This window comes from Phyllobates terribilis, unplaced genomic scaffold, assembly GCF_046119375.1.
Source record: "Phyllobates terribilis strain yellow unplaced genomic scaffold, ASM4611937v1 Scaffold_11__3_contigs__length_659146591, whole genome shotgun sequence".
Lineage (NCBI taxonomy): Eukaryota > Metazoa > Chordata > Amphibia > Anura > Dendrobatidae > Phyllobates > Phyllobates terribilis.
The window spans coordinates 144,461,359-144,489,323 of NW_027362771.1; the positions used below are offsets into that span (position 1 = coordinate 144,461,359).

Genomic DNA, 27,965 nt, shown 5'->3' on the forward strand with positions numbered 1-27,965 from the left:
TCATAAAATCACTGGATCATTTTTAACAGCATATAAGTTGCAAATGTCTATTATGACTCATAAGGGGAGACGCCTTTAACTTTGGTTTCACACAGCAGGGTTTGGTAGTTATATTTTAGGAATCTCACTATGTCTCACAACTAGTGTTGAGCATTCCGATACTGTAATATCGGGTATCGGCCGATATTCGCGGTATCGGAATTCCGATACTTAATTCCGATACTTTGACAATATCGGATACCGGAATCGGAAGTTCCCATAATGCCTGTGCTCTGCAGTGTCTCTGAAGGATGACAAGCTGGATGGCAGCGCTCAGCTGAGATCCAGCCTGTCATCAGAATGCCATCCCAGCGTGGGAGAATTCTCCTGATTGTTTAAAAGCCGGCGGGCGGTAAAAAGCCGCCGGCTTTTAAACAATCACACAGCCCCATACTGCTTCCCCGCAGCCTCCCACCCCGATCCTCCGCTCCCCTCGCCACCTCCCATCCCGATCGTAAGCTAGGACCGGGCGGGGAGCGCAGCACCAAGGAGCGAAGGACCCGGGCGGGGAAGCCGGCAATGAAAAGACTTCACCGCCGGCTTTCCCGTTCTGTGCTGCGCTTTCCCGCCGGTTATTTCAAATGAACAGCTGAGGTATCAGGTGATGCCGATCAGCTGTTCATTTGAAGTCGCCGCGGTGCCCTCAGAGGGTTCATGTGAGTTCATGCTTGACTGCATGAACTCACATGAACTTTCCCACGGCCGCACAGGTCAGCCTCACCTCCCAGACCATCAGCCCGTCATGATTAGTGTGTGCGCGGGGTGTGTGCGCGGGGTGTGTGCGCGGGGTGTGCGCGCGGGGTGTGTGCGCGGGGTGTGTGCGCGGGGTGTCTGCGAGTGTGCGCTGTGTCTGTGCGATGTGTGCGGGTGTGTGCGTGCAGGCAGACATAGGCCGATGTGACACTACTACTCCCATCGGCCTATGTCTGTCCCCCGTCCACTCGTGCCAGCAGGATCAGCTCGATGGGAGCAGTAGTTCCCATCAGCCTGATCCTGCTATATAAATTGCCCTACTGTGTCCCCAATAAATTTTAAATACATGTCATTGGTGGCCAGTGGTTACCTACAATAAATTAGTTCATACATTACCTGTCCCCGCCGATCGCCACCTAAAATAAAGTAAAAAATAAAAAACTACACCTATACTCACCTAGACACCTAATTCCCCGAAGCCATCGATCTCCTGTAATAAAATATAAAATAATAAACCACAACCTTATCCTTACCCCTCCGTAGTAGTCCACGAGTGTCCCACGATGATCTCCAGTTCAGAGCAGCCACATAGAATGTGACCGCTCTGAACCGCTGCCGCCGCTAGAATGACGGGGCCGTAAGGGTTCACCGGAGTTCAGGCAGCGCTGCTCCGGTTAGCTCCTTTACGGCCCTGCTGTATCGTGAGAAATTCCCACGGTACAGCAGTGCCGTAAAGGGGGTCTCCGGAGCTGCGCTGACTGAATGCACTCCGGTGACCTCAGTCAGTGGCTCCCGCTGCCGGGAGCGGACGTGTTCCCGGCAGCGTGAGCTTACAGCAGCCATGACAGCTGTCACCATCTCCAGATGTGACAGCTGTGCATGGGAGATCAGCGCAGGAACGTGGACAGGTAACTATTATTTTTAGTAAACTAAGAATTAAATAAAATTGTGTGTTTTATTTCAAATAAATTATTTTTTTCTGGGTGTAGTGTGTTTTTTCTTTTTAACACTTTGTAGGTTAGTAATGGGGGTGTCTTATAGACGCCCATCATTACTAACCTGGGCTTCATGGCAGCTGGCTCTGACATGAACCCCAGCCCTATTACCCCCTGCCACCGCACCAGGGCAGCGTGGAAGAGTGAGGCTAAGTGCCAGAATTGGCGCATCCTATGGATGCGCCATTTCTGGGGCGGCTGACGGCTGGTGTTTCTAGCCTGGGAGGGGGCCATTATTCATGGCACCCTTCCTGGGCTATTAATATCAGCCCCCAGCTGTCTGCCTAGCCTTTGCTAGCTATTAAAATAGGGGGGACCCCACGTCATTTTTTTGGGGGGGGTCCCCCATTTTAATAGCTAGTAAAGGCTAGGTATTCAGCTGGGGGCTGATATTAGTAGCCTGGGAATCTCCGTGGGTATTACCCCCTTCCCAGGCTTCAAACATCTGCCCCAGCCGTCTGCTTAACCTCCGCTAGAGACTAAAATTATGGGGGATCCCACGTCATTTTTTTTTTAAATAAATCCTTTATTTTAACACTAAATGACATTTGAGGAGTTAATAAAGATGCAGTCCCTAAATTATTATTTATTTTTTAATAAATTTTTCCCAAAACTTTTGACGTGGGCTTCGCCATATTTTTGTATGCCAGCCAGGTACAGCATCCAGCTTCTATGAACGCGCCATTTTCCGGGGCGGCTGCGGACTGCAATTTTCAGCGGGGGGGGGGGGGGGGGGGGGGGGGGCAGAAAGCTTGGGCCTCCCTGCGCTGCAGATTCCATCCCCCAGCTGCCTAGTTGTACCTGGCTGGACACAAAAATAGGGAGAAGCTCCACGTTTTTTTTTTTTTTAATTATTTCATGAAATTCATGGAATAATTAAGAAAAAAAGGGCTTCCCTATATTGTTGTGTACAACCAGGTACAAATAGGCAGCTGGTGGTTGGGGGCAGCCCGTTCCTGCCTGCTGTACCTGACTGGACACAAATATAGGGCGAAGCCCCACGTCAATTTTTTTTAATTATTTCAGGAAATTCATGAAATAATTTAAAAAAAATTATGTGGGGCTTCGCCCTATATTTGTGTCCAGTCAGGTACAACAAGGCAGCTGGGGGCTGGAATCCGCAGCGCAGGGAGGCCCAAGCTTTCTGGGCCCCACCCGCTGCAAATTGCAGTCCGCAGCCGCCCCGGAAAATGGCGCGTTCATAGAAGCGCCATCTTCTGGCGCTGTACCCAACTCATCCAGGGCCCTGGTGCGGTGGCTCACTGGGTAATAAAGGGGTTAAGGCCAGCTTGGCATTATCAGCTGGCCCTAAGCCCGAAATTCATGGGGTCACGCCAATATTAGACATGACCGCCATGAATTTCTAGTAAAGTATTTAAAAAAAACACAAACACCCAGAAAAAAGTCCTTTAATTGAAATAAACACACAATTCTTTATTGTTCTAAATTAAACCATACTTACCATCACGCCCATTCCAGCTGAAGCCAACGATCTCCTGCAATAAAAGAAAAATAATAAAGCAACCTCATCCTTACCTTTCCATGGTTCCCACGACAGCTTCAGCTCTGCTACATCGAGATGACAGGCTGGACTGCAGCAGAACGCTGCCATTCAGCCTGTCATCCCGAAGACACTGAGAAGCGCAGGCATGCTTGCGCTCCTCAGTGTCTGGCTGTGACGGCATAAAGATGAGCCGAGGTCATGTCCAATGAACTCAGCTCACCTCATGCACGTCACTGACAGCGTGGGAAAATTCTCCTGCACTCAGCACTTCAGCGTGAGAATTTTCCCACGCTGTCAGTGACGTGCATGAGGTGAGCTGAGTTCATTGGACATGAGCTCACCTCATGCACGTCACTGACAGCGTGGGAAAATTCTCCTGCACTCAGCGCTTCAGCGTGAGAATTTTCCCACGCTGTCAGTGACGTGCATGAGGTGAGCTGAGTTCATTGGACATGAACTCGGCTCATCTGGATGACGTCACAGAGAGACACTGAGGAGCGCAAGCACGCCTGCGCTTCTCAGTGTCTGCGGGATGACAGGCTGGATGGCAGCGTTCTGCTGCGGTCCAGCCTGTCATGTCGATGTAGCAGAGCTGAAGCTGTCGTGGGAACCATGGAAAGGTAAGGATGAGGTTGCTTTATTATTTTTCTTTTATTGCAGGAGATCGTTGGCTTCAGCTGGAATGGGCGTGCCAGTAAGTATGGTTTAATTTAGAACAATAAAGAATTGTGTGTTTATTTCAATTAAAGGACTTTATTCTGGGTGTTTGTGTTTTTCTTTAACTTTGACTATGGGGTTAGTAATGGGGGTGTCTTATAGACGCCTCTCCATTACTAACCTGGGCTTGATGTCAGCTGGCATTATAAGCTGACATCAACCCCAGCCCTATTACCCCCTGCCACCGCACCAGGGCAGCGTGGAAGAGCGAGGCTAAGTGCCAGAATTGGCGCATCCTATGGATGCGCCATTTCTGGGGCGGCTGACGGCTGGTGTTTCTAGCCTGGGAGGGGGCCAATATTCATGGCACCCTTCCTGGGCTATTAAAATCAGCCCCCAGCTGTCTGCCTAGCCTTTGCTAGCTATTAAATTAGGGGGGACCCCACGTTATTTTTTTGGGGGGGTTCCCCCATTTTAATAGCTAGTAAAGGCTAGGTATTCAGCTGGGGGCTGATATTAGTAGCCTGGGAAGCTCCGTGGGTATTACCCCCTTCCCAGGCTTCAAACATCTGCCCCAGCCGTCTGCTTAACCTCCGCTAGAGCCTAAAATTACGGGGAACCCCACGCCAATTTTTTTTTTTAAATAACTCCTTTATTTTAACACTAAATGACAAGTACAGTAATCAACACTGTCACTGTGCTTCTTATATGTGTGACTGACATGTTTCTATCTATCTAATCTATGTGTGATTCTCTATTCTTTCTATTCTAAATTGTCGGGTACAGATGCTGAATTGCCGGCCGGCTTTTTTAAAGAGACGGTGCACGAAAACACTAATATTTTTTTAAATAAATCCTTTACACTATATGACAAGTACAGTAACCAACACTGTCACTGTACTTCATATATGTGTGACTGCCATGTTTCTATCTATCTAATCTATGTGTGAAGCTCTATTCTTTCTATTCTAAATTGTCGGGTACAGATGCTGAATTGCCGGCCGGCTTTCTTAAAGAGACGGTGCACGAAAACACTAATATTTTTTAAAATAAATCCTTTACACTAAATGACAAGTACAGTAAGCAACACTGTCACAGTACTTCATATATATGTGACTGACATGTTTCTATCTATCTAATCTATGTGTGAAGCTCTATTCTTTCTGTTGTAAATTGTCGGGTACTGGTGTATGCCGCTGATGAATTGCCGGCTTTTCATGTCATTCTACATTATTCTTAGTTGTTTTACTTCATGTAGAATTAACCTACAAGGAAAGAAAGGGTTTATTTTCATTCCGATATTTGTGTCCCATTGACTTGCATTGGTTTCCGGTATCGGAATCGGCGATATCCGATACTTTTTGGGTATCGGCCCGATCCAATCCGATACGATATTTCCTGATATCGGAAGGTATCGCTCAACACTACTCACAACATATAGACAAAACAAGATCGAGGACAAAAAGACAGAAAAAAAAAGACAAAGTTAGAGAGCAAGAAAAATAAAGACAGGAGAGTAAGAAAGAGAAAAGTTAGAAAGACAGAAAAAAGGCCTCACATAATATAGAAACTGCTTCCCACATCCCAAATATAGGTTATGATTGTAATTCCAGAGTCTAAACCATGCAGTGCTAGAAAAAACACAGACAACTAGTTGGGTAGATGAAGAAAGCTCTTACCTTAACAGAGTAAGCCAGTGAGATGGTTACTGCAAGTGGAAGACCTTCTGGTACGGCTACAACCAAAACTGTTACTCCAATGATGAAAAACTTTACAAAATACTGGACATAAATTGGTGTACACTCAGCCAACCAGGGGCGGTTCTGAACCCAAAAATTGTCGATCACAAAGTATAAAACAAGGATTATGACGGTTATTGCAGACATCACCAAGCCTTGAAAGAGTAGACAACAAGGTTAAGTAGGCAGTACTCGATTTAAGAGTGCATGATACAGAACAGCCATATGTACAGTCTCCACACAACACTAAGGAAAGCTTTATGTTTCGGCATTTTTCCTATTATAAAATGTATACAGAAACCACACTGTATGAGCAAGGCCTTAGCTATTTTAAAGATAACATTTTTCTCTTTGGCTAAATGACTGGGAAATTTAAGACCCATTCGATTTGGAAATTACATATTTTAATGCATTTTTGTCTTGATCATTTATATGCCTAACATTTAGCGAGGACCTGTCACCAGGTAAAAAGTGGCCAGTTTTTGCTCTTAACGTATTCCTGCTGCTCTTTTCAATAATTAAAGGGGTATTCCCATCTCCAAGATCCTATCCCAATATATAGTAGGTGTAATAATAATACTACTACTAGCAAATACCTCCAATTAGAAATGTAGTATATTTTTTTCTGAATTGCAAAGTCTCTTTCCTCATGAGCAGGCATTTCAGGACCTTAGGTATCCATAGTTAAGACCACTAGCAACTAGCTGTCACTTTATCAGTAGTCGGTACCATGGATACCGAAGGTCCTGCAATGCCTGCTCATGAGGAAAGAGGCATAGCGAATCAGAAGAACTATACTACATTTCTAATTGGAGGCATTTGCTAATATTATTACTACTACACCTACAACATACTGGGATAGGATCTTGGAGATGGAAATACTCTTTTAAGCCTTTTTGTTAAGCTGACAGTCTCAGAGACTGGGGATTTTTTGTTTCATGCTAATTTTTATGGTCTTTACAAGGGGGCATGGTTCACAGCACTCTCTGGAAGAGCGTCTTTAGGCTGCTCTGCATAATTACTCGGTGATCAACACAATCTTCGTAAAGACCATAAAAATTAGCACTATATGAAAAAGGTCCAAATCCCTGGAACCATATAGTGAATAAAAAAATAAATATTCAGGGGAGCAACAGAAATAAAATATTCACTAAAACTGACCACTTTTGACAGGTCCTCTTTAATTCCTTAGTCCCAGGAATGTTTAATTTTTGGATTTTTGTCTTTCTCCATGGAGCCATTTTCGTATTTTTCAGTCAGTGTAGCCATACAAGTGCTTGTTTTTTGTGGGATTAGTTGTGGTTTTGATTACACCATTTTACTGAAAAACGACGGGAAAAATTTCTTAGTGCGCCGAAACTTCAGAAATAAAAAGCAATTTTTGCCATTGTTTGTGGGGGTATTTGTTTTTTACAGCATTCATTGTGAGGTAAAAATAAAAATCACTTAGGAGCATGATTCATAAGAACATGTTGATATTAAACTACAGTTTTTTACAGGGGTAAAAAAAAAATAGAATTAGACCTACCGGTAATTCGGTTTCTAATAACCCACCACGACAGCACACAGGAGGATGTAACCCCACCTTAATATTGACAGGAAATACGAAGAGGTTTAAATAGCCCCACCCACATCCTCCCTCCAGTGTTATTACAAAGGACCACAAGAGTATAGATGCTTCAAATTAATTTTTATTTTTACTGATCAAGCTGTCGTAGAAACAATAAGTGACGGGGAGGGAATTACAAGTGCTGTCGTGGTGGGTTATTAGAAACCGAATTACCGGTAAGTCTAATTCTATTTTCTCTAATAACCCCCCACGACAGCACACAGGAGGTATACCAAAGATATACTAGGGAGGGACAATAGCCTGAAGGACCTTCCTTCCGAAGGCTAAATCTCCAACAGACATTAGATCAAGTCTGTAGTGTTTGGAGAAAGTATGAATTGAGGACCATGTGGCAGCTCTGCAAATCTGTTCGATGGATGCGCTGGCTTTTTCAGCCCAGGGGACAGATCTCGCCCTTGTACAGTAGAATGGGTCTTGAGCTTTGCTGGAGGTGGTAGATCCTGGATCTAGTAAGCCTCCGTAATCGCCCTTTTAATCCAGTTGGCTATTGTGAATTTTGCTGCTTTCTTTCTTCTGTTTGGACCTTGTGTATGGACAAATAGGTTCTTGTCTTTCCTTCCTTCTTCTGTTTCCTGAAGATAGTGCAGTACTATTCTCCGAACGCCCAGAGTGTGGAATTCCATCTCTTTTTTTTGTCTTTTGGGTTGTCACAAAAAGATGGAAGGATTATCTCCTGAGATCTGTGGAAATTTGAGACCACCTTAGGTAGAAATGAAGGGTCAAGTTGGAAAATTAGACGATCTTCCAGGATTCTCAGGTAGGGTTCGTTGATCGAAAGGGCCTGTAGTTCACACACTCTTCTGGCTGTAGTTATTGCCACCAGGAAAGCAGTTTTCCAGGTCAGCCTTTCCAGGTCTTATGGTTGATAAGGGCTCAAAGGGTGGAAGGGTTAACCCTTTCAGAACAATGTTAAGGTCCCAGGGGGGAACTAGGTCTGTTATTCTAGGGTGGATGCGGGTGGTTGCTGTCATAAATCTTCTCACCCACTGATGTTCAGCTAGTCTTTCATCGAAGTAAGAACTTAACGCCGCTACCTGGACCTTAAGAGTACTAGGTCTGAGACGTTTGTCCAGACCTTCTTGTAAAAAGTCTAGAATCTGAGCCACATCAGCCCTATGAGGGTCTGGGCGAATGGGTGCACACCACCTTAAGAAGGTTTTCCAGATCTTATCGTAAATGGTGTTCATTACAGGTTTCCTGCTCTTCTGGAGAGTTTTGATGACTTTCTCTGAGAGGCCTCTTGTCTTTACTATCAGGAATTCAGAAGCCAGGCAGTTAGGTGTAGTCTCTCGGGATCCGGATGGTGAATCGGTCCCTGTAGAAGGAGATCCTTGATGGGAGGAAGGATTAGAGGGCTCTCCACACTCAAGACTGGTTAAAGTTCCAAACCACCTCCTTTTTGGCCAGCGAGGGGACATTACATTACTCTGGTCCCTTCGGTCCTTATCTTCTGTAAGGTTTTTGAAAGGATAGGTAGTGGCGGAAAGGCATACGCTAGTTTGAACTCCCATTTGTAAGCGAATGCGTCCACGCCCAGGCAAGGGCCGTTTGGATCCAGGGAGAGATATTGAGGTACTTTCGAGTTCTGGTGTCCGGCGAAGAGATCTACCTCTGGATAGCCCCATCTCTCGACTAACATCTGGAGACGTCTGGGTTTAGGCTCCACTCTCGTGGATGAATCTTTGTTCTGCTTAAGAAGTCGGCCTGGATATTGACTGAACTTTGATATGAAGAGCCGACAAAGATAGAAGATGTTCTTCGGCCCAGGAGAATATTCTTGCTGAGATTGCTTTTAAGCTTTCGTATCTTGGTGTGAGCCAATTGGTTTTTTTTTTTATTAGGATGAGCCTGGAATAATGTCCTGTGCCTATCTCCCTTGTAGGAACCAGGGATATCACCCCTGAGGACAATAGGTCTGTAAGACCGGATATCAGGGTGGCCTGACGACTCAGAGGAGAGCGGTGTTAACTTTATCTTCTCTGGAGTATAGGAGGAGAAATTTATTTTTACTCCGAACTCTACAACCCTCAGGACCCATGGGTCTGAGCAGATTTCTTTCCATTGAGGGAGAAAATTCGAGATGCGGCCCCAGACTGTCCTGACGTCATGGTCTGTTCAGACGTTGGTTTGGGAGAGAAAAAGATTTTTGCCTCCTCTACCTTTTGGGTAGCTCCATCATCCTGTTTTGCCTTTACCCCTATATTGAGGGGTCTGCTTTGGGAGGGACAAAAAAAGGCCTCTTCCTCACATTCCTAGGTTCCGGGAGGGCCTTCTTCTTGTCTGAGGCCTTCTCTAGAAGATCACCTAGGGCTGGCCCGAACATGTATTTCCCCTTAAAGGAGATGGAACACAATTTCATTTTTGATGCCACGTCGCTGTTCCAGGATTTCAACCATAGGGCCGTTCTTACAAAGTTTGATAGCCCAGATGCTCTTGCCGCTACTCTCAGGGATTCTGCAGAGGCGTCTGCTAAAAACCCCGTAGCCTTCTGTAGAAGTGGTAGGGATGCCAAGATGTCTTCTCTGGGGGTGCCTGAAGCTAGGTGTTCCTCCAGTTGATCTAGCCAACGAGCCATTGATCGAGCTACGCCCGTAGAGACTGCGTTGGTGCTTAATAGTGTTGCCGAGGTCTCCCAGGATTTTTCTGAGTAGTCCCTCCATTTTGCGGTCCAAGGGGTCTTTTAATTGAGAGGAATCTTCAAAGGGCAGTGTGGTTTTCTTTGCTACTCGTGGAATCTGGATATCCACTCTTGGGACTTCAGACCAGCATTCTGCCATCTCATTGTCCACAGGAAATGATCCCTCAACTCTGTAGGGGTATTTAATCTCTTTTCTGGAGATTCCCACTCATCTAAGACCAAGTCCCTAATACGCTGGTGTAAAGGGAACACCAATTTTTTTCTGGAACGTAGCCCCCCAAACATCTGATCCTGTACTGTTTGGGGCACTTTTTCTTCCTCGACCTCCCTAGTTCTCCTTACTGCCATGATGAGTTCCTCCAAACTATCTGATGGAAAATAATATCTCTCTCATTGGGAGTTATCAGGGGTTGGACTTAGTTCACCTTCCTCTGGAAGATCTTCCGAGATATATATCTCCTCTTGAGAGTCTTCCTCCCCTCCCTCTGGCGGGCTAATCTTCCTCTTTTTGGCTACTGAGGAAGTAGATGTAGAACCCTGACTAGGTGAGGACGTAGGGAGAGTGACCGAGGCCAAGGAGGATTTGATCTCCTGGCGTACAATCCTCTTTATCTCCTCCATTAAGGAAGGTTGTTCCTGCAGGATAATCTTCTCCGTACAGTCCTTGCATAGGGGCTTTCTATGGGAGGAAGATAGTTTTTTTGTACAGATGGGACATCTGCGTGACTGTTTAACTTTTTCTCCAGATGCAGGTTCCTTGTCCCCCTACAAGAGAGGGGAGAAGGGGAGGGGAGCTATAATCACTATTTCCTGCATCTGGTAGATGGACTACCAGTGCCATACTTACTGGGACCAGACCGGCGCTGAGCTCTACAGATGCAGAGCGAGAAGCTTCAACAGACATGGTTTTGTCCTACCTGTAGATGTCTTCCTGTCCAGGGCTCCTTTTATGGGCGACCGCACCAGCGCCTCCCTCTGTTTAGAGGGCTCCTCCCCCGGTGTCCAGGTGAAGATTTCTGATCACCGGCAGCATTCCACTCTTCTTCCCCCATAGTTTTTTGATGCGGTTCACAGTGGAACGCAATTGCCGGAAGTGACGTCATCATCCACCGCCCGGCATCCGCTCCACATCCGGGAGCCAGCATCACCCGCGCATCCAGAGGGGAGAGGAAGAGGAGATGGACCGGAGAGCTCAGAGAGGCCTCCGGTCAGAAGATCCTGCATACCTTGCCCGAGAGCGCGGACTGCAGGAGGGGGTCCCGAATCCGGAGGAGACGGGAGCAGCGCCCTGAGGAGGAGAGGTAAAGACCGCTCGATCCTCCGCTGCCCGGCTAGTAGCTTTCCCCCAGTGCCGGTCGTCGGCCCAGCACACCGGGGGTGACCTCTTCATCCCTGATAGGGACAGGAAATAACACTGGAGGGAGGACGTGGGAGCTCCCTCCAGCCTCTTCGTATTTCCTGTCCCTATTAGGGTAGGGTTACATCCTCCTGTGTGCTGTCGTGGGGGGTTATTAGAGAAAATTCTGAAATTCGTAATAAAAAATAAATCAATTGTTTGTCACCTGTAACTTATTTTTCTGTCCATGTAGCTGTGAGGACATTTTTTTTATGCACGATAAGCAGTACTTTTTATTGGCACCACACTTTGGGGAATATACATGTTTTTATTATATTTTGTTGAGGATTACAGCTAATGAAAAATAGGAAATCTGGCATTTCGATTCTTTTTTTCTTTTCAGAGTTTAATGTATGGCTTCAATAATTTTATATTTTGATACATCATACTTTTTGGGGCGACAATTCCAAATGTGTTTTTTTTTTTCTTTATGCATAATGTGGTAAAAGTGGGGGAGTGGATTCCAATTTTTATATTTACTTTTTTACAATTTTATTTTTTTACACTTTACATTCAGACGTCTATAATTTCATCAGTGCTTTGGTTAGTGTGACAAGTTTTTACCTTTACGTTTCATCAGTGATTTTTACGGATGAAAAAAATTAATACATCTCAAAGTTTTTCCTATACATGACATGTAAATAGAAGAGAATAAGACCTCTATCCTCTTGATAGGTGGGAATTTCAAAAATAGTATTCGCACATATTAGTCATTTATGTTGTGACGTTTAGGATGTTTTATTTCGGTCCATGGATTAGTTCAAACTGACAAATTTTGCCCCTCGAACAAAAAAGGTTGATTACAAATGTTAATCCTGAAAAGTACACAGACTGTACAATGATGGCATCCGTGTGCAGGCCGTGATTTTTACTGACCCATAGACCAATATAGGTGATTTTGATTCGTGACCCCAATCAAAACCAGATAGGTCGCTGTGATTTTTTTTTTTATGTTATTATAAGACCACTCGTTCTGCAAACAAACACAGATGTCAACAGCCCCATAAACTATAATGGGTAAGTTTTATATCAGTCAAAAACACAGATGTAGCACGTACGTGACTCATGGACATCTGAATTAGCCCCTAGTACATGTTCGATCACTGACACAGATGTTATTTAAATGCCGTTATCACAGATTGACAATAGCACCAAAGTGGTTAAACTACAGCAATAGGAGAAAGATTCGGTTACTGTAGTCACAGGCAGATTTGGGCTATGTAACACCACCGGTGTCTGGTAACGAATGACGAAAATGTACATCATAGGTCATTAAGGAGTTAAGAAATTGAAAACCAAATTGTCAGAACTTGCATTGCTTTGTATATACATTTAAACTGGTCGCAGACATAAGGTATTTATTATCAGACCCACCATACAAATCAGGTAAGGGTCATCAGAAATGGCAATTTTGGCAAGATCAGTACAGGAGGTGCGGATTTGAACATACCCAATCTTGTGTTCTCTCAGTAGAAAATGGCACACTCCCCTCTGATACACATGCATACATGCCAAAGCCAGGTGTGCTTGTGTATGATGAGGGGAGAGGTGGTGTGGTGCAGCATTAAAGGGTTTGAACTTATTTTATCCACCACTATCCATAGGAGAAAATTATTGATCACCAGGTGCAGTAAAGAAGGAAAGTTTGAAATACCTGCTTTGCCAATCTGAACAGCCAACTTCGTAAGTTTTCCTTGCAGCACAGATTTTTCTTTCTTTGGCAAATTTGATTTCTTTTTGTCTTCTCCATCAGCACCATCTTCACTCTTAAGGGGCTGCATTTCCATTGCTGCACCATCTTGAGCCTTTGCTAAAAAATACAATTTTAACCATGAAAAAAAGATTAAGACGCACACACGAACGAATATTTTGAATATTGTTGAATGAACATAAAGAATTGACTGAAGAATTACCTTTGTTACGATTTTCAATAGTGCCATCTTGCTTTTTACCTGTAAAATATTGAAATCCATATTAAAAAGCTTTCATGGTTTACAATTGGACACCATCTACAGCGGCAAACACACACAGATTCTTGACCATCCAAGATGCAGAGTCTTATAATATTTATGCGTTAATATACACCCCTCTGCTATACAAGAACCAACAATCCACCACAGCTTGGCCAGGGTGCTTGCATGCCAGGACTGGGCAACGATTTCTGCAGAAGGTAAAGGAAAGCTCTGCAGATATATGGAGAATATATAATGTCAGCTCTGATGCGAGCCCATCACTGTTCTGTAAAATGTTTCTATTTGACAGTTCTCTTGCTTCGTAGGTTACAGAGGGCCACTGTATTTTGACTGTTCACAAGCCTAAAGCCTCCCCAATTCAATTCAGAAAGCTGTTGACCAAACAATTGTTCGACAGATCATTTTATTCCAGCATGTATTTTTCCTGACGCGCTCATACACCAGAGCGCTCACTCTGCCAGGCATTCCTGTACTCTTTATGAGAGAACCACAGCCAAACTTCTCTGGAAGAGTTTACTTTCTTGAAAAAAAGGATCCATTGTCTGAAATCAGACATGCCGATCTTTATCTCCCCTGACAATGATCTGTTAGAGGCTCCCCTTAAGCCCCCGTCTCACATAGCGAGATCGCTAGCGAGATCGCTGCGGAGTCACGGTTTTGGTGACGCAACAGCGACCTCACCAGCGATGTCGCTATGTGTGACACTTTGCAGCGATCAGACCCCTGCTGTGAGGTCGCTGATCGCTGCAGAATGTCCTGGACCTTTTTTTGGTCATTGCCCTCCCGCTGGTCAGCACACATCACTGTGTGTGACTAGCGGGAGCAGCAATCAGGCTGGTAACCATGGTAAACATCGGGTTACTAGGGGCACACGCGCACCTAGTAACCCGTTGTTTATCATGGTTAAGAGCCTGCTAAAGTGAGCGGTAACCTCCAGCTCACTGTAGCAGAGTGGTAACCATGATAAACAACGGGTTACTAGGTGCGCGTGTGCCCCTAGTAACCCGATGTTTACCATGGTTACCAGCCTGCTCCTGCTTTAGCAGCAGGCTGGTAACCAGGAGCAGGACATCGTGGAAAGATTCTTTCCATGATGTCGCTGCTCCCCTGATCGCTGGTGAGCCTGCCTGTTTGACAGCTCACCAGCGACCACATAGCGACGCAGCAACGATCCCTGACAGGTCGTATCGTTGTCGGGATCGTTGCAGCGTCGCTAAGTGTGACTGGGCCTTTACACATTAGAATGTTGACATAAGCAGATTTGGAAAAATTAGTCTAATGTGTATAAGGAAGGCCTTAAAGGGGTTGTCCCACACACAAAGTTAATTTTAATTAATAGATCTTGGAATAATTTCCACAATTGAATGTGTTTAAAAAAAGTAGAAATGTATATAGACCGAGCAAGGGATCACAAATGACCTTACAAATAAAATCAGCTGCAATCTCATACTGTCCTGTCTGTATACTCTTTCGCTTCCCCCCCCTGCCCAGGAGATGTATTATGATCAGACAGTACATAGCAGGGGCACATTTATAAGATTATCTCAGCATAGGATCATTTTATTTTAACACATCCAATTGTGGAACTTATTATTATTCCAAGATCCATTAATTAAAATGAACTTTGTTGGTGGGGAAACCCCTTTAAGCGTCTTACATTGACTAGTTACACAACCTGTAATGGAGATGCCAGATCTTACTGGATATATCAGGCTTCAATTGTATATCAGGTTTTTGTTCCTTACATTTTAGCCAGATGAAATACGGTAGTACAGCAGATATGATCTGACAGAATCCACAATGTCAAGGTAAAAAGAGTGGTTTTAATTTTCCCTTGTATAGTGGAGAACAGGCAAATATTAAAAAAAATATATTATATATATAGAGACTCTTTTGTATACCTGTTATATTTGATGTGACATTTCTGGGTTGTCTGCCAATCTGATTCCATCTTACCTCCAATAAACTGCACATTTCCCATGACACCTGACTTTGCAGAGGAGTGGGTCTCATCACATTGCATGTGAATTACATTAGGTTTATATCAATAGTCCAGTGGCATAATTACAATAACTACAGCGTGAGGTTATGTAAGGTTACAAGACTTTGCAAATATATCCACAATTCTTCTGAGCACTAGGGTAGCAGGAATAATCCCTGATGTGTGTTTTGAGCGCCCTGTCAGTCTTCAGTGATGTCATGATATAGCCAGCCTTCGGTAAGACACACTGAATGTAGATGTAACAGCATCTGACATAGCAGCTATTATTAGATGCAGCCTACTAGGCGTATTACAGCCGAGGCCTATCCCGTGTAGCAGTATGCATTCCCCTACACCAGGGAAAACCCTGCCGGGGATTCCACTTAAAGCCACAGAATGTCCTGTCCTCCATGGCACAAGCAGGTCATGGGAGGAAATGCTGTTTACAGTGAGCAGGCAGACAGCAGGCAATGACTGGAGGACTGAAGTCCCCAGCAGGAAATCCATACAAGTACAGATCAGCGGCTGTTACATTTCCAGCATTCAGTGCACATTGTTACGTTGGCTGCATCATTAAGCCTATTGATACAGGATTTTGTAACAGAAAGACTTTAGTCTGATAACACAAGAACTTGAGAATCTGCTGCCAAGCAAGCATCTGTCATCTGATGCTCTCGATTTTAAGTCACTTGTTACCATGGCAACATTGCACTGTCAAAAGGACACACTGTATGCCTTACAATTGAATGTCAGCGTTCCTCCGTGCTGCCGACATGAGAACCTTTCAAGGTAAATTGCTCCCATGCAGATGAGACTACAGCGGAGCTTGTAGCCAGGTATTTGCTAACAACCTCTTGGGAACATAACGTATATCTACTCCATGAAAGTCACTACAAAGTGGTGTATGTGCTGTGCACACATCTTATCTCCATGCCATACTGAGAATCCCAGGAAGACTGAAGTACTACCATGCCCTGCACTGTGATTTTGTAACTGCGAAAAACTACAACCCCCATCAGCAAATGGCTGACTCAATACCCTATAAAGAAATCCTAATAAGTATGAACTACTCTAAACTGTCAGAATCTCAGGGCACATGAAAAAAACTTAGAATAAGGACTGGGTAGCAGATGCAAGAAAATATCAAAATAAGCATTACTCACTTATAGAAGCCCCATCACCTCTCCGTTGCTACCCGATAACCCTACAGTGTCTACAACATGTGACTACTGGATTTAACCACTTGCCTCAGCAGTCCTGTGTGGTCTATCTTGATATCGCTAAGAACAGAGATTGACTGCAGCGGTCGTGAGTTTTAAACAGAACATGACCGCTGCAGTCCTTTGCGGAGCAGCAGAAAAGCAGACTTTAATGTCAGGGGCTTCAACAATTAAGTAATAATTATTTTCAAACATTACCCACTAGTAATAGCCAATTACACTACTCATGATTTGATTATTCTCGTCCAGGCAGCCCACATTCTACAACATTACTGCACAACATCATGCAGCTGTGGGAGCCAGCTGATAAACACAGCCGGACTCCCCTTTGAGGAAGAGAAGATTGCTTATTATGGTCTCTGCCTTCCTGATGGCTCTATACACAGCGCTGAACAAGCACAATATATATACACTATAGGAAGTGAAGACACAGCTTCACCAGTGATCATGTGATGGTAGGGAAGCCAGTGATCATTTGATGTGGAGACCACAGGAGCTACTGGAACCCAGCAGACCCAATCAGCTCTGAAATGCAGCCAGGATGCAAAATTTCCACTGTAACTGGGTGTCGTATACCAGCTCAGTTACATGGGAAATCAGGTTTAAAAAAAAAAAATTTAAAAAAAATTTAAATCATGACCTGATGAGGATGGGGGAATAGTGTGTGAAACAAAAATATAAAGCAGGACAAAAAGAAAAGAAAAAGACAAGGCCAATCTAAATTGCTGTTAGTAGCCCCCATAGCCCAGTCCCCATTGAAAAAAAAAAAAGTGTGATCTATGAAAATAAAATTTAAAAAGTGTATTTTAGCAGTCCTGTGGGGACAAAAAAAAAGGAAAATGTGAATAACTAGACACTTTTTTTTACTTTATAAAGGAAAGAATAATAGAAAGCATGAAAATAATAAAAATTAGATCCCAAGTATCATGAGGAAAAATGATTTCAATTCCCAAATGGGAAAAAAAATAGTTTACAGTACAGCCCCTTTCAACTGCATGTTCGATTAAAAAAAAAAAAAAGTGCCTGGTAAAGGGTCTGGTCTTGGAATGATAAAACTGAAAACCCTTTATAAAAGGGAATTTGTCAGAATCCATCTACACCTTTATATCTTCTATCTGTTGCTGCATTCCTAAAAAATTATTTTAATTTATATGCAAATGGAGTGTTAAGTGCTCAGAACATTTTCCAAACCGGCACTTCCCAAGGCTGTTTCTACGCCCAGCACCAGCCTCTTTAGCTTAATTGATAGCTCATCAAGAGTGTGATATCAAGCTCCAAGGATGGATTGTGAACTATCAAATCAAGCCTCAATATTTATTTCTCCTGAGAACCGCCAGCTTGGAGTCATGCAGGCATGCCCAAAGCAAATAAGAGTCTAGCTCACAGCACCCAGAGCTATGGCTATAAGCGCGGCACATACTGACAGCTGGCTCTACAATGACACTATAGAGTCGGCTATCAGTCAGTGCTGGGTCGTGCTTACAGATACTGCTCAGAGTGCTGTGACTGTAATTGCTCCGTGCACGCCTGCATGACTGAAAGCTGGTGGCTCCCGGGAGAAATAAAGTTCATTTACTCCTGGGTTCCATATTTTCAGTACTATGACTAGGCACCTTCATAATGCTAATAACCTTTAAGTTCATTGAAACGGCAGTGACCATTCAATGTGAAATTCACAACTAAACTCACTACTGTAACATCTATCTGCTAACTAGTATCACAGCTCTGCAAGGGCAACTGAAAAAATAAACAAATAAAAGGGCTGGTACTAGTGAAATTTTGTAAAGATTGTATTTGCACCAATGTGAAAGTTTCATTCTTTCAAGATATATAAAAGAATACTACAAGATGGCAGCAATGGAAATCTAGGTGCGAGAGCAAAAGAATTTGTAAAACAAAAAGGCTCCATAAGTTCTTCATGGCACTGTACTCGCCTTTGAGTATTCAACATGACCTGGATTTGTGATAGGCAAATTCGTCATTATTTGTTAAAAAATATCCACTCTCTTAATATTGAATGTCGAGAACTCATTTCACAAGACAGCCATCCCTACATAGAAAATGAGTTCAATCAATTTTATAGATTTTGTAACGCATACTTTTCTTTTCCTTCTTTTCTTTCTCTTCTTCATTCTCTCCAGCTCCAAGTAAAGTGAATATAATTCCAGTCTGAGAATTCACTCCAATTGCAGTGACAACCATTTTTCCAGATCCTTCCATAACATGTGTACCTTTAGAAAGAGAAAAAAATTGAAAAGAAAATTAAATTTCAAACCTTATAGTTACCATAACCTGAGTCAAACATTACAATCTGATAATGGTTGCAGTGGACATGCTTATAGGCAGTGAAAAGTAGTCTATAGCAATCCACTCTTCATCCCATCTGTGCAGAAAATGCAAATTATGCACCATGGACCTGCTTAGTTTAGATGACAGAGCAAAGAGCTGGTCTAACAGCACACATCACTGTGCCACTTACCCCTTCATAGTCAATGGACACCGAAACCAGGACTTCATTGATTAGATCATTTTTAAACTACGTTTGGACCGCCCATAGCCTTTTAACAACTGAGCGATCCACACTTTACCTTGCACTGATGTTTTAAAACATCAATGCAGAGTAAACTAAGTAAACTGATTGCACGAAATCCAGCAGCTTGACAAAACCAAACTCCCCACAGACAAGGCAGATAGGAAGACAAACATGATAATAAATCATAACTGCTGTGTACACAACCTTAAACAAGCACTATGTATACTACTTAGGAAGCACTAGCAGTGCTTCCTCCTCCGAACCCAGCAGCCATGTGATCACTGGGTATACAGAAGGAGCAGGTGCTGCCGAGTACTACAAGACCTTGTTAGCTCAGCTATTCAGGCAAGAAGCTGAATTTCCCCTTTAACTGGGACCAGTATTCAAAAGTAATAAAAAATAACGACATCCGAAACTGACAAAATTTAGCCCCATGTATGTATATGTATATATATGTATATATATATATATATATATATATATATATATATATATATATATATATATATATATATATATATATATATATATATATATATAAAAAAAAAAAAAGTATTTGAATATCCAAAAGAAAAAAAACGTGTACAGTAAAACCCAAAAATGTACGTGGTCAGAATGGAGTAAAATGGCCTGATCCTGTACTGATTAAAGTATATCAATACTAAAATAAAAGGTAATTCTACTAATCTTGAAAAAGTACTGTAATTTTAAAGATAGGTTTTTCCTATGCAGTGACAGTCCATGCTATTTCTGCAGTTAACTATGGGACAAAGATCATGTATTTTTAGCCAGAGAATAGCGGTTAAAGAGGACCTGTCATGAAGTAAAAAGTGGCTAGTTTTTGTCATTATATTCCTACTTCTACCCTGAGAATTCCTTTGCTTTTTGTTTCTACTTTAATCCACCATACGGTTTCATAGATTTGGGCCTTGTTATTTAGTGCTAACTTTTATAAGGGGGTGTAGCTCACAGTGTAGTGTAATAATGCAGAGCACCTATAAAGACATGCCTCCAGAGAATCCTAAGAGCCACACGAGAATAAAAGTTAGCAGTAAATAAAAAGGACCATATCTCTGGAACCGTATGGTGGAGTTTTTTAAAAAAAATAAATACTCAGCAAAGTACCGTATTTTTCGGACTATAAGACGCACCGGACCATAAGACGCACCTAGGTTTTAGAGGAGGAAAATAAAAAAATTTAAGCAAAAAATGTGGTCATGATGCACTTTTAAGGGGGAGGGGGGTCTTCTGCTGACACTGGTATAGGGGTAATGTCCTCCAATTCTGACAATATCCCCCATCCTGGTATATATGTCCCCCCTTCCTTTAATACGTGGTCCCCATCCTGGTATGCCTGGCACCCCTCATCCCCAATCCTGGTATGCATGGCACCCCTCATCCCCAATCCTGGTATGCATGGCACCCCTCATCCCCAATCCTGGTATGCATGGCACCCCTCATCCCCAATCCTGGTATGCATGGCACCCCTCATCCCTATCCTGGGTATGCATGGCACCCCTCATCCCTATCCTGGGTATGCATGGCACCCCTCATCAATATCCTGGGTATGCATGGCACCCCTCATCAATATCCTGGGTATGCATGGCACCCCTCATCCCTGTCCTGGTATGCATGGCTCCCCTCATCCCTGTCCTGGTATGCATGGCTCCCCTAATCCCTGTCCTGGTATGCATGGCCCCCCTAATCCCTGTCCTGGTATGCATGGCCCCCCTAATCCCTGTCCTGGTATGCATGGCCCCCCTAATCCCTGTCCTGGTATGCATGGCACCCCTAATCCCTGCTCTGGTATGCATGGCCCCCTCATCTTTATCCTGTTATGCATGGCACCCCTAATCCCTGTCCTGGTATGCATGGCACCCCCCATCCCTGTCCTGGTATGCATGGTCCCCCTAATCCCCATCAAGCTGCACATACAAAAAAAATTAACACTCCTACTCGCCTTTCTTCTCTCCTCCAGCGCTGCGTCCAGTCTGCCTGCACTGATCTCTCCATGTGAGCCGCGCATGACATCACTACCATGCGCGGCTCACAAGGAGAGATCAGCTGCCGGTAGTCACTACTCCCCACGTCGGGAGTGTGTGCGCGGGGAGTAGTGACTTCACTCTCCTTCATAGCCGGCACACAGCGAAGCCTGCGGCTCCTGCTGCTGCCGGCTGTCGCGTGTGCCCGCTCATTAAAGGGCATGAATATTCACCCCTCTCCACTCCCATTGGCGTGGAGAGAGGTTGAATATTCATGCCCTTTAACAATGGGCACACACGATTCCGGCAACAGCAGGAGCCGCGCTGCACTCCGCTGTGTGCCGCTATTAAGGAGCATGAATATTCAGTGCTCCCCACGCCCATTGGGCGTTGGGAGCAGTGAATATTCATTTTCTTTAGCAGCGAGGACAGTGTAGGCTGCAGCGGGTAAACAGGACCTGCTCTCCTGAGAACAACAGCTGACTATGCGTTCTGAACAAACATTAAAGATTGTTCAGTGTACATGTGATGCCAGGTCGGCCTGTGTAAATAGATTAACCCCTTCATCACCTTGGGTTTTAACGTTTTCATCTTTTGCTACTCTTCTTCCCAGAGCTATAACTTTATTTTTCCATCAATATGGAAATGCGAGGGCTCGTTTTCTGTGGGACAAGTTGTACTTTTGAATGACACCATTGGTTTTACCATATTGTGTACTGGAAAATGGAAAAAAAAAAATCCAAGTACGTGAAATTGCAAAAAAAAATGCAAATCCACAATATTTTTTATTTTTTTTACCATGTTCAGTAAATGTTAAAGCTGTCATTATGATTCTCCAGGTTATTATGAGTTCGTAGATACCAAACATGTATAGGTTCTTTTTTAAGTGGTGAAAAAAATCCAAAGTTAGTAAAAAAAAATAAAAAAATAAATAAATGAATAAAAAAGATGCAATTTTCAGAGACCCGTAGCGTCTCCATTTTTAGGGATCTGAGGCTGGCTGAGGGCTTTTTTTTTTTTGGGCACGCCAAGCTGACGTTTTTATTGATCCCATTTTGGGGTGGATAAGATGTTTTAATTGCCCGTTATTGCATTTTATTGCAATATTGCAGCGACAAAAAAAACGTAATTCTGATGTTTTGATTAGCCCTGCTAGGTGTTACAAAAATGCTCCTCTGCTATATGCGCCGACCGCTGGGAGGCGCTCATAGCAGATCAGCTATCACAACCACAGGGGTCTCCTACAGACCATGGGTTGTCAACCATCGGAGCCCCGCGATCATGTGACAGTCGCACCGATGGGCATGGCTTATGACGCGCTTCCAAGTTAAATGCCGCTGTCGGAGACGGACCTATATGTCATAGGTCGTAAAGGGGTTAAACGACAGATGACAAGTTAGCATGCTGCTGGTCTTTTAGGGGTATGTTCACATGTTGAGTTTTTGCCGCATTTTTCTGATGAAAAACGCAGCATTTTACTGTCCAAGCAAAGTGAATGATTTCTGAAATCTTATGCAAATGTTGCTTGTTTTTTTCTCTGCAGATTTAAAACTGTTTCATATCTGCAGCATATCAATTCTTTCAGCTTATTTCACCGATTCTAATGATTCGGAAAAAAAAACACATCAAAAACGTGCATTTATTTATGCAGCATTTTTCTGTTAAGAAAACGATTTTAGTGCAGAATTGTCTGCAAATACTTAACGTGTGCACATACCCCAAGACTGCACGATTACTATTAAATCAGAAACCTTGAGAAAGAATAACCTACCAGAAAGCAGCAGGGGGTCTTTCTCCAGCGTTTTCTTAACATGATCAGATTCTCCAGTTAATGAACTCTCATCAATCTTGAGATCATTCCCCTGAATAAGAACTCCATCCGCAGGCAAAAGATCACCTATAACACAGAACAGAAATGGAGTAGGTCCCAGGAAGTCCACATCATGAGTCAGTGCGGTACACGCTTTCTTACCATATTTAATTTGTGCAATGTCTCCAACAACTATATCGGCTACTGGAATTTGGATGACTTGACCTCCACGTACAACTGTAAATTTCTGCTCTTGTTCAATCCGGCTTTGCAGTCCACGGAACTGCTTTTCTTTACTCCAGTCATTGAAAGCAGTTACCAATACCACACATACAACTGACACAAGGATAGCACCTCCTTCAATCCAACCGGCTTCACCTTCCTCCTCCTCCACAGCACCACTGGCTGCGCCACACACTGGAAAGGAAAAGGGGTTCAAAACAAAATGTATACAGTAATCTCATGCTCAATACCTGGGCTCAGCTATTCACAACCATGCAGTAAAACGTTTGAGTACAAGCCAGTGTTTTAACATGGTGCTCAGTTTTTAGAAAATTTGTGCCCATCAGTGTGCCGAAGTGAATAAAAATCCATCTTTAGTTGCAAGACCCGCTAGTTTTAACATTGGCAGTAATCCATATTTTGGCACTAGCTCTGACACGCTCTATTACAGTATGTATAACACCTATGCGAGTGCTTCCTATTTATGGTAAAGTAGTGGAAATGTACACATGCAGCCAGCCACCCCTCTCTTCTGCTTAAATGCATGCATTTGGGACTAAAAATCAAATTTGCAATTGGGTTTCATTAAAGGTTTTGCACCATTTTCCTTCTATTGTCTCCATTCTGTATTGGTATTGCTGGATTTAGGATGAATTAGATGGGTCGTCCACTACTCGGTGGAGACATCCGTAGGAGGTGAGAGAAGAGCTACTGCTCTCACTTCCTCAGTTTTTCCGATTTATCCAAAGGAGGGGATAGCAAAGCGAGCGCTGACTGGCTGCAGGGCTCACATGGCATGTCACACAAGCCCCAGGAGAGCCAGTGCAGACACTATTGGAACAAAGACAGCACTTAAGGGGAGTATAGATGTTATTTTATTGGAGAAAAACATAGAAATCGAGAAGGGGTTGTCAGAGCACTGGACAACCCCTTTAACTGAAAATCCATCAGTCAGTCCACTATGACAGTCAGATGGGGAGTTTGTAATTGAATCTTTTTCTGAGCTCCTCTCAAATGACTCTTGACCATTGCCCACATTATAGTAAAATGTGCAGGGAAGAGTCTGTAAAAACCAAAGTGCAAAATTTTTAATGAAACCCATTAGTAAAAATTATTTTTATTCTAAAATATATATATGCATTTAAGTTAAAGAGAGTAACTAAAAATGGTCTCTAAATCTGGAGAACCTTTTTTAAGGGTGTGTGTCAACATAGCAGTGCTGTGTGAGCGTTTATGCAAGCAACAAAGCTGTGTGTGCATTTACGTGCAGAAGTGTTGCAAGTGTGCACTGCAGAGCTGTGTGTGTATAATACATAACACTAAAAGGAGCTGGTATCCATTTCTTCGCTACTCTACCTTAGAATACAATAATTTGTGGTATTGACACCTCCACTTACGTATACCACCAGGCAAGTTCTAATTAAGAAGCATGCTTTCTTTATTTTCTAATATCAAAACCTGGTCTGAAAATATATATTTTTCTTTACTATTGTTTTTGCTCAATGCCTTCATTTTATGCTCCACATTGAGCAATGTGTACAGATACCAAAATGCATACAGGTTGCATAAATAGATTAAAACTCAAAGAAAAATGTGTCAACTAAAATAAAGAAACCAACCTTTTCTTTTTCCAGGGCTAATGCTAGTAGATTTATCTACTGAACCAGAAGTACCACTGAGAGCAGTATAACAACATCCTTACAGATGTATCAAGCACAATCCAGTTCCCACTGATACCTTTCTTCATTAATACTCACATTCATTATCTCCACCAGGGGGGCGGTAAAAAGAAAGGCCTAGAGATATTATGGCTGCTATTTCTAATATAATTAATGTTACATCCTGTAGTGCTTCCCATACTAACTGAAGAAATGTTTTTGGCTTTTTAGGAGGTATAAGATTCTTTCCAAATACTTCTTGCCTCCTTTCAAGGTCTGCCAGATTTCCATTCAAACCTGTATAAAAAGAAAAAAAGAAAAAAAAGAATTCGATCAGAAGCAAATCTTGGAGTAAATTGATCCAAGTATGGTAACAAAAATCTCAGATGAGGTACAGTGAAAATTACTAAGCAATGGGAGTCACAGAATTAAATGGATTATCCAGGACTTTGCAATTTATTTTATTAGAGGCCTAAGAACAGGCATGTTGCGCTCAGCACATATCTCTGCTGTCACAGATTGCTCTGGCCAACGGTTCAGCAGCTTCCACTGACGCCACGTCGACAGAGCAGCAACTTCTCTTCCACTCTACCCTGTCAAGAGGGTGTGACTACAGACATCAAACTGATTGACAGCCGCCTCCCCACTGCCAAACTGTGGGGAGTCAGCTGTCATTCATGCCCCATCGACACAGCAGCTGAATGACCAGCAGGAGTGGTTGATTAACACTTTGAGCCGACACTGCGTAGAACAAACAAGTAGTTGCCTCTATTAGCACCTACCTGTCTGTTATAGATTTTAGTTTTTTTTTTTTTTTTTTTTTACTATGGGCCTAAAAATTAATAATCCTGTACAAGCCCTTTAACCATGAACATTTATGCTCTTCTCTGTAGGGTATGAAAACTAAAAAATCTTTTTACAACGCTCAGAAAAGTTGGATTATTGGCAGGAGAGGTAAAATAGTAGCTTCATTCTCGAAAAGAAATCAATGTTTACATCGGCCGAATTTACTACAGAGAAACTGCACTATGAATGTCGCATAGAAAATTCACACCAAGCCCGTGAGAGTTTTGATGTGCATTTTGACCTGTGTGTGAAAATAGGCACTGAGCTCCACATATTTCAGACTGAGGAGTCCAGAAAAGTCACAAACTATGAATATGCCCCAAAAATACTTTAGGTCCACAAGCAGGAGCTAAAATGGTCGATGACGATTCTTACCTCTAGAACAAATGTTACTTTGCCAAAAGTAGAGAATGTAATTAAATAAAGTAATAACCAATAGCTACCCGTTAAAGACCCAATTGGTCCCATAGTCCCTGCCACATCTGTACCAATGACGTGCCATCCATCACACGCAGCAGTACTTGCCTACAACAATCACGTCTGACGGCAAGTAATTCAACAGAAATTAATGGCTATTTCTTTATTTCAGAAAAAAAACAAATTTAAAGAAAAAAGTCAAGACATCCATTTTTCCCATAAACAGAAAACTATTACCATATTAAAAATTGTTGCTCAAGTTGGAAGTGGTCATCTGAGTAGGAATGCATAGTTACTTATGTAAGTATATATTAGTTACAAATCAATCACTACCTGTGCCAGCCAGGCGGGAGGCTATAAGTGGTCTACAGCCTGCACCCTATATACAAAATACAGACCATTGTATAGCTTGATGACAAACACAAGTCACCTGGTGCCATTTGCAAGTCAGTTTGTGAAAGCGCTTGAGGACAATCACCCAAAGTAGGGTGAACACTGATGTAGAGTCAGAGAAGTGGTCTTTAAGGTTTCACAGATAGCAACTTATGCAAAATTAATATTTTATGTGAAGCCCCTTCAAAGCATGGAAACAATGCATCTTGATTCCGCAAAGACTCATAATTTCTCAATTCTTTCAGAACAGACACATTATTAGTTCTTAAAAAAATAAAGCGGATAGAATTTTAAGATTTAAAGGGAAGCTGTCAATCAATTCATGCAGCCCAAACCGAAGGCAGAAAGGAGGAGAACCCGGCTGCCTGATGGGCAGACAGGCATGTTCTTCTTTGAAGCACTTCAGCGCTTCAGAGAAAACCATTTGCAGCTTCTCCCTGCATTGCTCTAACATGTCTTTACCACTTGTGTACATAGGGAGACGCCTGTCAATTATATGGAGAAGAGCCCTTTAAACTGCTTGCTCTGAAACACCGAAGTGTTTCAGGGAAAAACATGTCTGGCAACAATTGTGCAGCTAGACTCCGATTCACGCTGCTCATGGTTAGTGCAGCATGAATCAACCGCAGGCTCCTCAGAATTATTTTTAAAAATTAATACTATTCAATTAGTGAAGCATCTGGGTAGTTTAGCAAATGTGTAATTATGGCCAATGCAAACTTTCAAACTTGAACATGGAAAAAGTTGATATTTTTTGAGAGCCATGGACCCTGCCCTTTCTTTTATTTCATGAAGTATCCCCACACCCCATGAATTCTCGCCTGGAGATCTCCAATCATGACCTTTCTACAATGGGATTGAAAACAGCATTACACTTCAATACTAAAGTCTATACATATAAAAAAGTCATCCAAACCAAATTTTGGTGGGATCCACCAATAAATGTATATTTTGCGTGTATAATGAGTGGCCTCCTAAATCTTTTACAATGGCAGATGCTCAGGCCGAGGGTTGAGTGTCAGCAGTCTTTCCCTCTTCTCACTGAAATAAATATCTACACAGCAAAGCAAGTACATTAGTAGAGTAGGATTGGGTAGCAAGAGCTACCAACATTTTGAGTGTTAAATTTGGTTTCTGAAAAGCAAATGTGAACAGAGCTCCATTACAAATGAATGAAAATGGAAGGAAAAAGGGCCATGTTGACTTATGGGGGTCTGTGGTTCCATGGAGTCCATTTTATTAACAGGCGAAATGTAGCAACCTCATAAAAATATTTTAGTGATTATGACACTCTCCACTAGCAGCGGTGTGCGCGCGGCCTTTTTCTGACGATATAGGCCGGTCTCACTGGTGGATACACCATAAATGTAAGCAATGAGAATACTCTTTCATACCCTGCCCATCTAGAGTTTACATTAACCTAACATTTTGAACATCCTGTCTATGTGAGCAATGTACGGAGATTCAGTATGATGTTTCATCTTTAGAGTTAACCCCTTTACCCCCGAAGGCTGTTGAAACGTTAATGACCAGGCCAATTTTTACAATTCTGACCACTGTAACTTTATGAGAACTCCAGAACGCTTCAATGGATTCCCCTGATTCTGAGACTGTTTTTTTCGTGACAACTTCATGATAG

General features: G+C 42.9%; 1 protein-coding gene across 5 annotated transcripts in view; it reads right to left on the minus strand.

Annotated features, from left to right (window-relative positions):
• Positions 1–27,965, minus strand: part of ATP2B1 (ATPase plasma membrane Ca2+ transporting 1) — a 179,190-nt gene that overhangs the window by 40,791 nt on the left and 110,434 nt on the right. For all 5 annotated transcript variants that reach the window (XM_073651644.1, XM_073651643.1, XM_073651646.1 and 2 more), the window contains exons 3-9: positions 24,770–24,967; positions 22,953–23,207; positions 22,752–22,877; positions 18,565–18,696; positions 13,205–13,243; positions 12,946–13,101; positions 5,568–5,782 (exon numbers count right to left, since the gene is read on the minus strand). In XM_073651644.1, the coding sequence (XP_073507745.1) occupies positions 5,568–5,782; positions 12,946–13,101; positions 13,205–13,243; positions 18,565–18,696; positions 22,752–22,877; positions 22,953–23,207; positions 24,770–24,967 (1,121 nt within the window). The remainder of the gene's footprint in view (positions 1–5,567; positions 5,783–12,945; positions 13,102–13,204; positions 13,244–18,564; positions 18,697–22,751; positions 22,878–22,952; positions 23,208–24,769; positions 24,968–27,965) is intronic.